We start from the raw sequence: 17,285 nt of genomic DNA, 5'->3' as shown, positions 1-17,285 counted from the left end.
ACAGTTGAACAGCTAGAGGAGAGGAAAAAGGAGGGGCAGGATTTTTTCCCCTTATGTAGGTGAGCAGAGTCGCCCTTTGGTGGGGACTCCCTTTTTTTTTTTTTTTTTTTTACCAAGATATCTGTTTCTCCATAAATAAACGTTCCACCCGCCTTCTGCATACTATATAAAAGCACCCTAGGGGCCTATCCCCAGGGACATTCCGGGAGGGGCAGTCTAAGAAGCAGGTGAGATCTCTGGCTGTCCAGTAGAGAGCAGGGCTGCAGCAGCCTTCCCGTACAGTGGGTGCGAGGGGAAAGGTGAAGGGAGCTGAAGGAAAAGCATCACAGGCTCGGTTCTGTCGGGTGGCGGCCACTGTCTTCCTGAACAAGCTAACCTGGGCTAAAGCCGCTGAGGTAGGAGGAGAAACCAGGGCGGGGGAGGGGAGTAGCACTGCTTTTGGAAGTAGGGTCCCACGAGGGCGAGGACCCACTGAGGCGATTTTCTGTAGGCTGACCTCTTTGTCCGCTAACAGATTCCAGGTTCAATCTCTTCCCGGGGCTGTACGGTGTTCTACTTAGAGGTTGAGCTCATGGCTCCATCTTAGGTTAGTGGGAATGAGTGGGAAAGTAACTTGTGTGCTGTCCTCTGCCCACTACTCCCTTTCTTACGCCTTCCCTTACCCCCGTACACTTTGGCGCCTAGCTGACTCTTACAAATTTCAGTACCCGGACAGCGCCTCGTTTCTCCAGAATTCGGAAGGGGACCCCCGCACAAAACTATCCCGAGCTCTCTTGGGAAGCGGGAGACTTAGCCTGCCAAAGCTCTGAGCCCCACGGGCTGTCCCAATTCCTTCAGGCCATCCCATTTTGGGGATGATGCCTACGGGAGAAGGGAAGGAGGGGGAAAGCTCTGACTCTCTGGGGTCAGCGGCTAGTCTGGTTCTGAAACGGTGCTAATGGATGATCACTTTCCCGGGTCACGTTCCTCTCCTCCTCTTTCTCCCTCACTTCCCACCCTCTCTCCTCTCCCAGGGACATGGCATCTCCAGGCAGGATGGACCCGGAGCTGCCGGAGTACAGAAACTATGTAGTTTCTCGGCCTGTCTACAACGAGCCCTCCTTCCTGGAGCAGTACGAACGGCAACTGCGTGAGCGTCAGACAGTCCGCGAGAAACTGGTCAAATGCTGCAGGTAGCGGGGCTGTCCGCACTATTACCGGCTGGGGGTGTCGCGCCGTGCTTGGGTGGGGAGAGGGAGCTCTGAGCCCTGGTCGTTGGGTGATGTGAGCTAGGGAAGCCTCACCCGGGTGGGAACTCAGGTTTGGAGTAGCAGCGAGCCCTCTGTCTGCCTTCCCAGGTGAAAACGGGCTGGCCTTTTGGTCTTCCAGATTCTGGAGTCCGCTTCGCACACGCTCCTAGTTTAGCGTCGTGGCCGCAGGCTGTCTTTCGTTTGCTGTTCTAAATTTCATTCCGCGTTTCATACCCTAGCTGTTTTGAAAAACTGAACCTCAGGGACTTTCGACTGTCACACCTTTCCGGATTCCCCAGTCCATCTGATCCCCTTTACTCTGCTCTCTCGTCCTCTCCTTTCTCCCCAGCAACCGTCTCTTGCTGTTTCCCACCACCTGGGTTTTCCCTTAAACAATGTTGTCTTCTTTACCCTGATTTCCATTCCTTTCTGAGGACCTGGCAAAGGTTGGAAGGAGAGGTGAAGATTGAGGGTTTTTAAGAGAAATCCAGTCCAAGGGAGGGGAGTCACTAGGATAATCACCTGACTGGGACTTCTTGTGCCACGGTCTAAGTATGCTAAATTACCAGTTCCAGTAGGTTATACTCTATATCTACATTTGAGAATTTAGGATCTAAATAACACCATATAATTAGAAAGTGGTCACAAAATCACAGGAAGGGATTTGAGACTGAGGCTGTCCAATCAAACCCGGAAACTCCTATCAATGAATTAAATCTAAACATGCAATCTTCAACCCAATGGCATAAACAGAGAAAACTGACCTATTGCCAGATTTTAAAAGAAAACGAATGTTGCAAGGGACAATTACATGGAAGTCACTTAGCTATTCATCAAGTTTGGAATCCTGTAAAAACTGGCACAAAGGGAGTGGTATGCCAAGATACACAAAGCATGTTTACTTAAAGGAAAAAAGTAGGCACCTGGATTAGAAATGTCAAAACTCATTTCTGGTTAGTGAGACCACAATCTATTTGGATTTTTTTATAAGAGTATTAAAAGGGGGGGGGGTGAGTGAACAACAGTCAGGGACTGGCTTTGGAGTCTCTCACCCTATTTAAATCCTGGCCCATCATTTACCACTTGTGTGAATTTGGGCACATCATCTAACATATGCAAGCCTGTTTTCTCATCTGTAAAATGAAGGGGCAGGCCTGGATGACTTAACAGGGTCCTTCCATTTCTAAATTAATAATTTCATAAAAGGATACTTGCACATGTATTTTCTACTACTGTACACTCTTGAACTAGGTTCTCTATCAGTTCTAATGTTCAATGTGTCTATGATTCCATGACTGATATAGTTCTTGGCAAATGCATGATAAAAACTTCAATTATCAAAGTGAAGATGTACGTTTAATTGTTAAAACACATTTTTCATAGTGTTCAGATTATGATTTCTTCTAATGGGTGGACTATTTTTGCTCAGAATTAGAATAGAAACCTAATATTCCTTGCTTTTTGGTAGTTGTTCCAGAAGGAGGACCATTCGGATGCTGAAGTCCCTTTTACCCATCTTGGAGTGGCTACCCAAATACCGAGTAAAAGAGTGGTTACTTAGTGACACAATCTCTGGTATTAGCACCGGGCTTGTGGCCACTTTACAAGGTAAGAGACCATCAGATCGCCTTTTTAATGTTTGCCCTTAACAGCCTCCCACGGCTGCACATAATCACTGTAACTTCATACCCATAGTTTAGGAGATCCTGAGAGAGACAGGGAGAGAGAGAAGGAGAGAGAGAGAGAAAGAGAGAGAGAGAGAGAGAGAGAGAGAGAGAGAGAGAGAGAGAGAGACAAAGAGAGAGACAGAGAGATGGAGAGAGACAGAGACAGAGACAGAGTGAGACAGAAAGAAGTCTTTCTAACCATCCCAGATGTTATACCGCTGCTGCACAGTCTACTAGGTAAACATGTAAAGAGCAGTTTTCAAAGCATAGGATACATTATTTGAGGCTCACAGCAAACCTGTGAAGTATTACCATTAACTCCATTTTAGAAATGAGGAATCAGAGACTGGGGAAGTTGAGTGATTTACTTGAAGTCACACAGCTAGTAAGTAATAGAGGTGGTATTTGAACCTGCTTTTCAGTCCAACCCTATTGCATTATACCAAATTGCCTCAAATTTCCCAAATCTATAGCTAGATGTACTTCACTTTATTACAATGGGTCATTCCAATAAAGGTGTTTCTGAAAAGGAGATTGCTATAAAAACTAACCTCATTACCCACACTGACTTTCATTATAAATTTAAAGATGAAATCCCACAGAAGGGAAAAAAATTTCTGGTAGATGGGAAAAGACCTAAATTATTATTTTAGTGAGGTGGAGGATAAAGATCCTCTGATTCCATGCATGAATACATGCACACACAAAGTTCCAACTTTCTCCATTTGGAAGATATCTAATAGAGCTAAGTTTGCAATCTTACCTTTTATCCTCAGAATTACTATGAAAAAAGTACTTTGAAAACCTCAAAAAATAGAGGTTCCATATAAATGGAAGTTGTCATTACCATTTTACCACATCCTAAAAATTCTATAAAGTATGAGGGCTTCAGGTCATATAACAACAATGACATAAAAAGTTTCATTCTTGGACCAGTTCTTTAAATAAAATTTGTTTAAATCAAATCTACCTAGGACGAAGATCACTGCAAAATATTAGAATAGCAGAGTTACCTGAGAAGAACCACATTCTTTTCCAGAGCTGCTTTCCTACTCCACATGCTTTGGAGTACTGACCACTCCTTATTATGAATGATTTAAAGACAAAATTTCCATACCATTTGATGTCATGGGTTGCTAGAGTTTCCCCCCTCACTTGCCGAGTGGGATTAGGGAATTAAGCTAGAATAAAATCTGACTGGCCCAACCAGTAAACATTTAACCAAAAGATTAAATATATATAGAGGTGCTCCATATTCTGTCCTGAGGTTATGTGATGCATAGGCCCTCCAGGCACATGCTTGGGAGTATGAACTAACCTGGGGAAGATGTAGAGACTGTGCAAGGATCCCTCTAGTATTCTTAGTATCATAGGGCTCATGGAATTTAAGGTAGAGAGGACCTTGTTCTTTGAGGTGCATTTTTAACTCCTCTCACCTATATAATTAGTTATATACAGGCTCAGGCAGCATTGTTGGCATGTTCAGTTGGATGGGTTTTTTCCCCCTTTTTGCCTAGAGATAAACTTTTTTTTTTCCTTCATAGGGAACTGTGAAGGGGAAGGGAACTGTGTAACAGTAATTGGGCTCATAAAAAAGGATTGAGCTCAGCCACAAGTTTGTCCACATGCAAAATTGCTTAGATCATTTGAATTAACTAAACAGTTCAAAGAATTGGTTTAACTTGTTTAACTGCTTAACTAGTTAAGTGATTAAATTACTTATTAATCTGGTCAATCATTTGAATAGGTAGCACATTTAAACGAAACCTTTGTTTCAGCCAGGTTGGATTATTTTTAGTGACAGAGGTGATAGAGGACTTTTCAGAGTCAGGAGGAGGTGGGTTTAAATCCTACCTTTGACAGAGGCTCTGGAGTCAAAGCAACCTGGATTCAAACCTTACCTCAGATGATTATGAACTGTACAACCTCTGCGAGCCTCAGTTACCTCAATCTCCAAAATGAAGAGGGTTGGTCCAAGCAACCTCTAAGCTCTCTTCCAGCTCTAGATCTAGGATCCCATGAGCCCATGTACTAGCTGTGTGACTATGACCAATTATTTAACTTCTCAGTGTCCTAGGCCACTAAGATTCTGAGTTATAGAGCAGTTGCCAGTCTGTACCAGTGGAAGGAATTTCCATGCAAGGAGTTTACGACCAATGAAATCATAGGTCTGGACCTTATATCCAACATACCCACAAACTTTTATGTAGAATAAGCAGGCTAAGTTGCTTTATTGAGACTTATGGAGAAGGGGATGCCTATCAATTGGGGAATGACTAAGTTGTGGTATATGATTATGATGAAATACTATTGTGCTATAAGACATGATCACCAGAATGATTTCAGAAGAATCTGGAAAGATTTACATGAACTGAAGCAAAGTGAAGTGAGCAGAGCCAGGAGAACATTGTACACAGATCAATTGTGAATGACTTAACTATTCTCAGCAATGCAGTGATCCAAGACAATTTTGAAGAAATCGATGAAAAAACGCTTTCTGTCTCTAGAGAAAGAATTGATGGAGTCTGAGTACAGATCAAAGTATATACTTAAAAAACTTTATTTTTATTGGGCCTTTTTTTGGTTTGTGTTTTCTTTCACAGCATGACAAATATGGAAATATGCTTTGCATGACTGCACATATTTCACCTATATCAAATTGTTTGCCTTCTCAATGAGGGTAGAGGGGAAGGAGGGAGGGAAAGAATTTGGAACTCAAAATTTTCAGAAACAAATGTGAAAAGTTGTTTTTACATGTAATTGGAAAAATAAAATATTAAAAGAGACTAGTGAGAGTGATTATTGGTAGAAAGCACTTTCTCAATATAGAAGATAAAACAGCAACTTTTAGATTTGTGAATTAAACTGTTTTGGATGTACTTTCAGGTATGGCATATGCACTACTCGCTGCAGTTCCTGTCGGGTTTGGTCTTTACTCTGCTTTCTTTCCCATCTTGACATATTTTTTCTTTGGAACATCAAGACACATCTCAGTTGGTAATTATGAATATATCTCTATTTATATCAGTATAGCATAGACGATTAAAATACATTGGAGAATATCTAAGCCTTCTGGGGATTTTCCTTTGTTTTTTCAGTTGACTTGGGGTCTTAGTGATAGTCAGTTTGGTTATTTGTATGTTGTTTTTATTTATGGGATATGCTGGTAATTCTTTGTTTTGGAAATGCAACACCCTTGTTGAAAGAAGTAATAGAACTTCCTTCTTCAATAGAAAGTAATTAAGAAGTGGGAAAATTGAGAAAAAATGAAAACTATAGTCTTTCAAATTCTAGTAGTACTTTGGGGAGAAAAGACCACCCTTCATAAAATTGACCCGTTATTTAGAAAGTATATAAGATCTTAAATCTTGTACAAAAGCTAAGCTGAAAAGAGGAAAACCTTATATTGACTTTGAACTCATTGTTTCACCAAATTAACTTAGAATTCATTGATTCAACATTTATTATTTTTTTTTGGAGGGGGCAATGCAGGGCAATTGGAGTTAAATGACTTGCCCAAGGTCACACAGCTAGTAAGTGTGTCAAGTGTCTGATATTGGATTTGAACTCAGGTCCTCCTGACTCCGGGGCCAGTGCTCTATTCACTGGGCCACCTAGCTGCCCCCCAACATTTATTATTAAGTGCAAAGTACCGTGCTAGGCACTAAGGGAATCAGAAAATTTCAACAAGACAGTCCTTTTGAAACTGAGGAGTATAAAACAAAAACATGGTAAAATCTAAAATACACAGTATCACATAAATGCATTAGAGTTATGAATCCAAGTGCTATGTGAGGACCAAGGAAAAAAGTCATTACTGACTACGGGATCAGGGAAAGCTTCATGGAGGATATAGGATTTGAGTGAGGCATCTTCTGGTTCAGTTGGAGTTGTGGGAAAAGAAGGGCTGGTTCACAATACCCCACCCCCACCAACCTGAGTCTCCAACCCTGAGGCCCAGAGTTTGGCTGGCTTGCTCAACTTGCTCCTACAGCCTGGGGCACGAGTCAGGCTACCATTTATTGGAATATTTGTGCATTTCTTAACCTTTTAACATGTATATAAACTGTGCTACCATTTTGTATGAAGTTCATACCTTTTTTTATGTGTCACTCATGAAGTTTTTGAGTGTTGTCCTCCTAACCCCATTTTCCCCATAATTTTTTTAATCACAAGATTTTGCATAATATGGGAATGTATGTGCTGCACTATAGAGGAACTGCCTGTAGAGCCTGGAAAGTTTGAGTGGCTCTAGATTGTCAAGCTACAAGACTGTGCATGTCTTTGAATGCCAGCTAAAGGAGATAATAGGGAACCACTGAAGATTTTTGAGTGTAGACGTGAATGACTGGATCTACTTACAAGAGAGATTGTTCTGGCTGCAATATGAAGGATAAATTAGAGGGAATCAGGGCTGGAAGTGGGAAGACCTGACTGCAGATTATTACAGTAATCCATGGGGAACTCATGAGGACCTGAAGTAGGTTGTTACAATGTAAACAGAGAGATGTGGTCAGATGTGAGAAATGTGGAGTGGAAGCAAAGGGCCTCCTGTTCAGCACCTAGTACAGAACTTGACATAGGGTAGGCACTTCATAAAAAAGCATATTGATTGATTTGGTTGGTTTGTTAATTGATTAGATACGAGAAGAGTCTAAGATAACCATAGGACTACAACCTAAAGAGATGAGATACACAACAGCACAACCAAAAAAAAGTGAAGTCAGGGAGAAAAGTAGTTTTAGTGGAAAGAAAAAAACAATACATTTGATTTAGTACATGTTGATTTTGAGGTGATGGGGCCCATCCTCCAGCTAGAGATGTTTTATAAGCACCTGGAGATATTGGTTCTGAAGTTCAACAGTGAGGTCAGGACTAGAGATAGAGATGTTACCACCATCTGCAAATAATCGGTAGCCAAATGAGATTGCCAGGGAAGACGGTAGGGAAAGAGAGAAGTTGAAGAGGACTGAGAATAGAGCTTGGAGGAACACTCAGTTTAAGGATAATTTCTCCCAGTTAGAATGTAAATTCCTCGATTGAAGGAACTGCTCAAACTCCTTTTCTATTTGTTTTCCCCAGTATGTAGTGCAATGTTTAGCACATAGTAAGCACTCAATAAATGCTCATCCTTTCATTGGAACATAGTTTTGACTGGAAGAGACCTCAGAACATTAGGAAGAATGTCTTTAAAATATGCCATTTCAGTATATGTCTTTTCTATCCCATGGGAAGGGTATCAACATTTTGCCAAAATAATTTTTAAAGCTAGGTTTAGCTCTCTTCCTTGATGTAATTCAAAATAGGGTTCCTTCCTTCTTGCCTTAAATTTTTAATTTTCTCTTGAAAGAGTGTTCTAGTAAATAAAACATTAATGCTGATCTTCAGCAATGCTGCCCAGACTCCTGTCAGCTTGTTATACATCATCACCTGAACAATTCTTTGGCATTCCAAATTCAACATTTTTCAAAGCAAACTCCAACTTTCCGACTTTTTCACTACTGAGTTGCTTGGTTCTATTAATGGCACCATCATTCTTCCCAGTCATCCACAGTAAAACTCTTGGAATTACCCTTGACTCTGCCCTCTACTCCCTTCCTCATTCCCTGTCCTCTATCTAAACTATCAAGTCTTTTCATTTCTAACATCACTTGCACGTGGAGGGTATATGTAGAACCTATATCAGATTGCATGCCATCTTGGGTGGGGAGGAAGGAGGAGGAGAAAATTTGAAACTCAAAAACTTGAGAAACTGAATGTTGTCAAATAAATAAATAAATTTAAAAGGAAAAAAAAATATCACTAGGATGTAGCTTCTCCTTTGAAAGCCATGTCTACTTCCATCACCCTACACCTGGCCTTCTGTTATCTGAAATTCTTTAATATTCTCTTACCTGCTTTTCATCAGATATTCCATTAGATTATGAGCTCCTTGAGAGCAAGAGCTATCCTTTGCCTCTTTTTGTATCTGTAGTGCTTGGCAGTGCCTGGAACATAGTAGGCACTTAATAAATATTGATTGATTTTTTTCCCATCTCCAATCTCTTCTTTGGTAGTTCTGCCAACTTAATCTTCCTAAAGTATTGGTCTACCCATGCCACTTCCTAATTCAAATCCCTCCAATTGTCTAACAAATAAAGTCCAAAGTCCTGAACCTGGAAGAATTATATGTTTAGAGCTAGGTCTCAGAGACCAGCTAGGCCAACCCCTTCATTTTACATATGAGAAAATGGAGGCCCAGAAAATGTGATTTACCTAAAGTTATATTGCTGAGATTTGAACCTTAGGTCCTCTGATGGTATCAAAATTGTGGCTTTTTAAAATTTTATTTCCTATTAGCCAAAGTGGACTTTTTGCTATTCCCCAAATATGCTTCATAATTTTTCGTCTCTATGCCATTGCACACACTCTTCCCTCTGCCTTGGGCTGGTGCAAACCTGGAAAGTACTTTTTAATTAATGCATAGTAGATGTGAACTGGAGCAGCTAGGTGGCAGAGTGGACAGAAGACCAGGCCCGGAGTCAGGAAGACTCATCTTTGTGAGTTCAAATCTTGCCTCAGACATTTACTAGCTATGTGACCCTAGGCAAGTCAGTAAACACTGTTTGTCTCAGTTTCCTCATCTGTAAAATGGTCAGGAGAAGAAAATGGCAAAGCACTCCAGTATGTTTGCCAAGAAAACACCAAACGGGACACAACTCAACAACAACAACAAAGAGATGAACTCTATATTTTTACACCAAGAATTCAGTGAGCAAGGGACTGGCTAGGGGAAAGAAACCTGTGGGTTCGTTTGCTGTCAGTCTCTCTCTTGTCCTAGACTTAGATTAAAAGCTTATCTCTATGGTAAAAAGAAAAAAAACCAAATTACAGTCTCCTCTCACTGTTCATTATCTTGTTGTAAATCCTGAAAAATTTAACAAAACGCTGGGTTAATTCTTCCCCAGATAGATCTAAACACAGAATAAAATGAGAAATGGGCTCATATGGGATGGAACTAAGCATGTTGTGGAACAAAATGAAAGCAAGATCAATGTGTATGCCCTGAGGAATTGGGGTTTTGATTTTGTTGGCTGAATGAACAAAGTTTTTTCCTTAACTAAGGTGTTGGTTATTTGGCATGTTGCTGACAATAATATATAGATGTTTGTAATTCTTAATTGACTAATGACAAATTAATTCCTGTAATTTCTAGGACCCTTCCCTGTGGTCAGTTTGATGGTGGGATCTGTTGTTCTAAGCATGGCTCCTGATGAACAGTTTGTCGTGTTAAGCCCCAATGGTACTGTCGACAACATTACGGGGGTAGACTCTGATGCCAGAGATGCAGAGAGAGTGTTAATTGCCAGCACCCTCACTGTTTTAGTTGGCATTATACAGGTAATGTATCTGTATGGCAAATACACATTTAAGTCACAATCTCTTTATTAAATAACAATATTGGAGAGTCACCAAGATATAGTGAAAGGAGGACCTTTCTTAGAGTCAAAAATCTGGATTTACATTTTCCCTCCTACTAGCTATGTCCCTCTGGGCACAAACCCTTTGGGTTTGAATAATTTCTCAGTTATCCTTTGAGCAATTCTTTAAGAATTTAAATTACAGATGAGTTACCAATCACCATTGGTGGAAGGGATTTCCATACCACACTAATGAAATCACAGGTCCAGAACAAAAACGCCATTTGGTTTTGTACAGGTATTTTTGTGTTTGATGTGGTGTGGGCTATCATCAAATCATCATAGCTTCTTATTGGATCTGGGTTTGAATCCCACCTCTGACCTTTCTTGGAAATGTGACCAAGGGCTTGTCACTCAGTCCTTGGTTCAAGATTTCTCTCTGACACATACTATTATGTTCCTACCATAGCTGGCACGTCACTTAATTCACTCTAAGCCTCAATTTCCTTATTTGTAGACTGGGAATAATACCTCTAAGTATTGGCTCATAGGGTTGTTGTAAGGATAAGGATGCAAGCTTTAAGGGCTAAACAGGGTATCTAAACTATTTAACCCATTAAATTTAATAGAAGTACTTAAGCTATTAAAGCTTTGCAGTAAGACTTAACATTACATTGCACTAAGACTTTTGGAACACCCTTCATAAATGTCAGTTACTTTTACTACTAGTCTGACTAAGGCATTTAGCCTTCCTGAGTCTCAGTTTCTCTGTAAAATGGGGAGAATAATACCTGAAATATCTATTTCACAGAGTTGTGAGAGAACTGATGTATCTTTAAAGACATATATCAATTCAATTCAAGTGTTTACTAAGCATAATTCAAGTATTTATTAAACACAATTTAAGTACTTATTATTTATTAAGTACTTATTATGAGCTAGGCACTGTCCTAGGTGCTGAGGAAACAAGGACAAAATTATTGTCAGATATGAGACTGTAGCACATCATTGTAAAAGGCCTGCTAAGCAGCCCTGGAGTCACAAAAGACCTAGTTTTGAATTCTGTCTCTTAAACTTATTAGCTGTGCAACCAGGGGAGAAGCACTGAATCTCTCTCATTGTTCCCATTTTATAACATATTCCAGGGTTGTTGGATAAAATAAGGTAGTATATGGAAAAAACTTTAGAAGCCTGAGCAGCACTCTGCAAATATCAGCTAGAGGCAAAATGTTAGCATTTTTTCATTCATTCAAAGTAAACCATTTGTTTTTCTTTCTTCTTGTAATAGTTGATATTAGGATGTTTGCAGATTGGATTCATCGTTAGATATCTTGCAGATCCGTTAGTTGGAGGATTCACAACAGCAGCTGCCTTTCAAGTATTTGTCTCGCAGCTGAAAATTGTCCTCAATGTTTCGACCAAAAATTATAATGGTGTCCTCTCAATAATATATGTGAGTATTTTTGTTTTATTATTTTTTGATCCTGCCAGTGCTGAACTCAGGTACTATCTATTCTCTCTCCTCCCTTCATTATATTCAGAACTATTCAGTGTAAGGCTGAAGAAAGACAGGTGGCACAGTAGGTAAAAGATCTAATTTTGAATCTTGCCTTCAGATATTAGCTGCATGACCTTGGGCAGGTCCCTTAATCCTTCTCAGCCTTAGTTTCCCCATTTGTTAAGTGGGGATGATCATGGCACCTACTTCACACGACTATTGTGAGGATCTAATGAGAAAACACTTGCAAAATCCTTAGCAAACTCTAAAGCACTATACAAATTAACATTAGCTTCTCAACACAGTCATAAAGGAAGGATGGAATGGAGTGGGAGAGAGTAGAGACAATAAGAGGAGTCTAATGCAACAAGGAGGTGATAATGAAGGGCGGAACCAGAGCAAATTGTGGGAATAGAGAGAAGGCAATGGAAATGAAAGATGTGGAAATGGGGAAACTTGACTTGATAATGATTGTATACGTGAGAGGTGATGGATGGGAAGGAGAGAATCTAAGATAACCATAAGGTCCTGAACATGGAAGATTGGGTGAATGGCTGAATTATAGACAGAAATGGCACAGTCAGACGGAGCATTAGCTGCTTGTTGTTTATTATTTTATTTGTTTCTTTTCCTACCAAGTCCCTCATTCTTTCTGTGCGTACTTGGTGCATTACTTCAATAGATGGGTGATCTTATCAAGTCTGGATTCTGCCTCCGGGCCCTGCGCCCCGCCCCCCCATTGGTGGAGATCACAACCCCCATGCCTTTCATCCTTGGTCACTCTTTGCCTATAATCTTGAAATCCTCTCAATTTATTGGGATCTTCCTTGAAGTCTCTTAACATGAAAAGGTCACCTATGAAGTGGATATATGCTGTCCCATGATTATCCCCAACTTTTGTTATATGATTGATCCAACTCCATTTCTAGTCGCACATGGAATGCTTTCATGTAATTGATCAACTATAATACAGATGATTGACCATAATTACAGTCAAGTTATGACCAATGTCCATCCATTGTCCTTTGTGTTGCACAGAGACTAGGATAGTACATAATTCAGTATGATATAGCATCACCAACAGATTGTTGTTGTGTTAAAAATAATGGATATTTGTTTCATTAGGAAGCCTGGGTACTTGAAAATAATTGCAATTTCCCAAATTCAATCCATCTAGATACCTTCTATATTGTCTAATTCTATCTCACTCCTTCATTCTTCCAACCCCTCATTTATCTCACTGTCATATTCTTCAGGTCAGCTTGTCTCTATACCTAAGTCTCCTGGCTTCTGAACCCAGGATGTTGCCCTGTTTTTGAGCTTAGAAGGAGGCCATTCACTGATTTCCGTCCTACCTGGCTACCCAGGAACTGAAGTCCTTAACAATCCAATCTCTTATGACCACAGATCCTCTGGCAAATAGAGACATTTTGTCTCCAGGAACTGCATTTCAAGCAAGGCATGACTACAGATCCGTTTTAGATAAAGAGATGGATACTGAAACAAGAAGAGTGAAAAGACTGATCCTACACCGGATAGATTTACTACTTAGGCTTAGTGGTCTATGTGAGCTAGTTGAAAGCAGCAACGTAGAAAGGAAATCAAATGGCCAAACTGCCTCTGGGCACCCATCAATCCTCCTCTCATTTGCTATGCATATTCTTGTTTCCTTTCCACAGAAGCCTGTTTTTTACTTTATCTAGCATCCTAATTTTCTTGAGGTGAAATTAACCTGACTTCTTCAATATTTCAGTAGTTAAAACAAGGCCAGAAGAAGGCTCTTGCAGAAGTCTGTGAAATAGTTAAGACTAGACAGAAGATGTAGGAAAGGGGATTGGGGTTGAAGGGAGTCATAGAAACTAGCAAAAAGAAACAGTAGGAAGGGAAAAGGTGGTGTAGCAAAGCATTGAGCAGTGAAAGCCCAGCAAAATGACACCAGAACAAAACTACAATCCCATTAATAAGATGTTTTAAGAGAGCCTTTTGTGGTCCTGATTATTCTACGAGAGCCTCCTCAGGGCCTGGCCAAGTTGGATAGAGGTATTTGAGCTATTCCAGTCTAGTACTGAATAGGGTGTGTTCTGATGTGAATCAGGAGGCCTAGAAGTCCTTTCATAATAGCTCTATGGGTTAGGTAACTTTGGAGAATAGAACTTTGCTTCTGGTGTTATCAGTCATGATCATTCACAACAGAACAAATTCAAAAGAGCAGCTGTCTCCTTAGGGGAAAACTGGAAGATTGGTGTAAGATATTTCCTCCAGGAATGTGGCTAATTCTCATTCTCTCTCTCACTCTCTCTCTCTCTCTCTCTCTCTCTCTCTCTCTCCCCCTGTTTTTCTCTCTTTCCTCTCTCTTTTTCTATTTCTTTTTGCTCTCTCTCTGTTTTTCTCTTTCCTCTTTTTCTTTGCTCTCTCTCTCTCTCTCTCTCCCTCCCTCGTTCTCCCCCCCCATTTCTTTCTCTCTTTCCTCTCCCTCTCACATTGTGAGCTTTGTGTCCTGCAGTACTGACAACTAAATATAATGAAGACAAAGAAACTTAAGAGGAAATATTACACTTGAATTAGGGGGAAAATCTTTTAAAAATCTAATTCAAAAAATACTAGAAAAACTAGAGGCAGAGAGAAAAAGGAAATGTTAAAAGAGGCTCTTAAGAGACTTTCCTCAGAGGACTTCATACGAGAAAGATAAAAAGAGGGTCTTGACTACAATTCAAAATCATTTCCATGCATTTTGCTTGTTTTGAGGGGCACCTGAACTGCAATTTCATTGCCATGGGGCGCTCTCAGTGAGGAAACCCCTTCTATGCAGAGAAGTACCTAGTATGCAACTTAAGAGCCTTCAGGTATTGTATGGGGTATTGAAGGGTTACGTGACAGTGTCCCTAGTTATATGCCAGGTCTATCTGACTCCAAAGCTGGTTATCAATCCACTGTGCCATACAGCCATTCTTTATCCCACTCAATATGTAAATAAAGTCCAAAGTCTTTTTTATTAAAGTTTTGGTTTTATTTTCAATTATCAAGGACTTTTTCTTTTCCTACCTCCCCTTTCCCCGACTGGGGAAAAAGAAAAGAAAAAGGACTACAAAATCCTTGTCAAAGAATATAGCCAAGCAAAACAAATTTTCACATTGTCCAAATTCAAATATGTGTGTTTCATGCTGTATATAATCCCATCACTTCTCTGTCATGAGATGGGTAGCATTCTTCATCAGTCTTCCAAAACCATGCTTGAACATTGTGTGATCAGAGTTCTTAAGTTTTTCGGAATTATTATTTCTTATAATATGATATTAAAATATACGTTGTTCTCTTGGTTCTGTTCATTTCACTCTATGTGAGTTCATATAAATCCTTGCAGGTTTCTCTGAAACCATCTTCTAGTATTCCATTACATTTATATGCCACAATTTGTTTAGCTATTCTCCAGTAGATGGGCATCTCCTTAGTTTCCAGTTCTTTGCCACTGCAAAGAACTGCTATACATATTTTTGTACAGATGTATTCTTTACCTCTTTCTTTGATCTCTTTACGATATAAGCCTATTAGTATAATTGTTGGGTCAAAGAGTCTACTAGAGGTTTCTGGCATAGTTCCACATTGCTTTCTAGAATGGTTAGGCCAATTCACAGATCCACCAACAGTGCTTCAGCATTCCTGTTTTCCCATAGCTCCTCCAACATTTGAAATTTTCCCACTTTGTGTGAGGTAGATAGAACCTTAGAGTTGCTTTAATTTTTATTTCTCTGTACAATACTGATTTGGAACATTTTTTCATATGACTATAGACAGTTTATATTTCTTCCCTTGAAATCTGCTTGTCCATAGCCCTCAACCCATTTATCATTTGGGGAATGGCTCTTATTCTTATAAATTTGAATCAATTTTTTATATATTCATTGAAGTTTACTTCAATAAGCACTAAAATTTATTTTTAAAAACCATTTTCCATTCTAAATGGATACACTTACCTTCTTTATTCAATTCCTGGGAAAATTCTAGAACAGATTATTAAAGACATGGGTATTGAACATATAGAGATGAAAGTGGTGGCTGTAAAGAGCCACTTTGGCTTCATCAAGAATAGGTCACACCAGACTAACCTTTTCTGACAAGATTACTAAACTAATAGATAAAGGGGATAATAATTAGCATTTATATAGTGCTTTTAAGGTTTGATAAAGTGTTTTGCAAAAATGATCTCATTTGATCCTCAGTATAGCCTTTGAAGGCAAGTGCTAAAAAAAAAAATCCCCATTTTACAGATGAGTAAACTGAGATAGATAGAGGTTAAGTGACTTGTCCAGGGTCACACAGCCACTACGTGTCTGAGGCTGGATTTGAACTCAACGGATAGAGTGCTGGGACTGGAGTCAGGAAAATCTGAGTTCAAGTCCAGCCTCAGACACTTACTGGCTGTGTGACCCTGGTCAAGTCACTTAACCCTGTTTGCTTCAGTTTCCTCATGTGTAAAATGAGCTGGAGAAGGAAAGGGCAAACTATTTCAGTATCTTGGCCAAGAAAACCCCAAATGGGGTCACGATCAGACACATCTAAACAACATAACTTCTTGACCCCAGGTCCAGTGCCACCCAGCTGTGGGTATAATTTACCTAACTCTTAGCAAAGCTGTTAATAAGATAGCTCATCTCTTCTTGTGGGGAAGATGGAGAGAGTATGGATTAGATGATAGTACAGTAGTAGCTAGCAATATTCAATGTCAAAGAGAGAGCAGGTCTATAGGAATATCCCAGGGATCTGTGCTTAGCCCTGTGATGATTAACATTTTGTCATTGATATGGATAAAGGCATCAATAATATGCTCAAAGGATTTTCAAATGATACAAAGCTGAGAGGGATAGTTTACACACCGAATGAAAGTCTGGATCCATAAGGATCTTGAAGGGCTAGAGCAATGGGGTCAAACTCAAATTGAAAAGGGGCAGAGTAGGGGGGGAGGGGAGAAAAGGGGCCAGCAAGAGACACTAAACTAAATAGAATAATCCCTGTGGGGTGCATATTGACTTAGAAAATGATATATTAATGTTATCTATATTTTATTTTAATTTATTTTGTTAAATATTTACCAATTATATTTTAATCTGGCTTGGGTTGTACTTTGGAGTGTTGAGGGCTGAATGCCACCCCCCCTCCACCCCCACCCCCATGTGTTTGACAACTGTGGGCTAGAGCCCCAAGTTGAGTCTAATAAGATAAAATTGAATAAGGATTAAAAAAATAAACTCTTGCACTTGGGTATAAAAACATTAACCTTATCAGTATAGATGGGGAGGCATGAATAGTTAAACATTTTTTAAAAAACCTTCTGGGAGGATTTAGTGGGCTATAAGTTCAATATATATGAGTCAACAGTATGGTGTGGATGATGAAATAAGAGAATTTGGTTAGAGCTGCATGAAGAGGGCATAGCTTCCAGCAATGTAAAAGTCATAACCCCCTGTACTTTGCCCTCATCAGGCTTCATCCTGAG

The 17,285-nt window shown here is 39.8% G+C and overlaps 1 protein-coding gene across 2 annotated transcripts in view; it reads left to right on the top strand.

The window, feature by feature from the left end:
* Window positions 1–201: 201 nt before the first annotated feature.
* Window positions 202–17,285, top strand: part of SLC26A4 (solute carrier family 26 member 4) — a 56,109-nt gene continuing 39,025 nt past the window's right edge. The window contains exons 1-6 of one of the 2 annotated variants that reach the window (XM_036760231.1): window positions 202–395; window positions 1,014–1,172; window positions 2,698–2,837; window positions 5,783–5,893; window positions 10,092–10,276; window positions 11,585–11,749. In XM_036760231.1, the coding sequence (XP_036616126.1) occupies window positions 1,018–1,172; window positions 2,698–2,837; window positions 5,783–5,893; window positions 10,092–10,276; window positions 11,585–11,749 (756 nt within the window). In that variant the 5' untranslated portion in view covers window positions 202–395; window positions 1,014–1,017. Of the gene's footprint in view, window positions 396–566; window positions 587–1,013; window positions 1,173–2,697; window positions 2,838–5,782; window positions 5,894–10,091; window positions 10,277–11,584; window positions 11,750–17,285 lie in introns of those variants that run through there. The other variant, XM_036760232.1, reaches the window with a different exon arrangement.

Source organism: Trichosurus vulpecula, chromosome 5 (genome assembly GCF_011100635.1).
Source record: "Trichosurus vulpecula isolate mTriVul1 chromosome 5, mTriVul1.pri, whole genome shotgun sequence".
NCBI classification, from domain to species: Eukaryota; Metazoa; Chordata; class Mammalia; order Diprotodontia; family Phalangeridae; genus Trichosurus; species Trichosurus vulpecula.
Note: the sequence above shows the minus strand (reverse complement) of the source record. Positions and strands in the feature narration are given on the sequence as shown.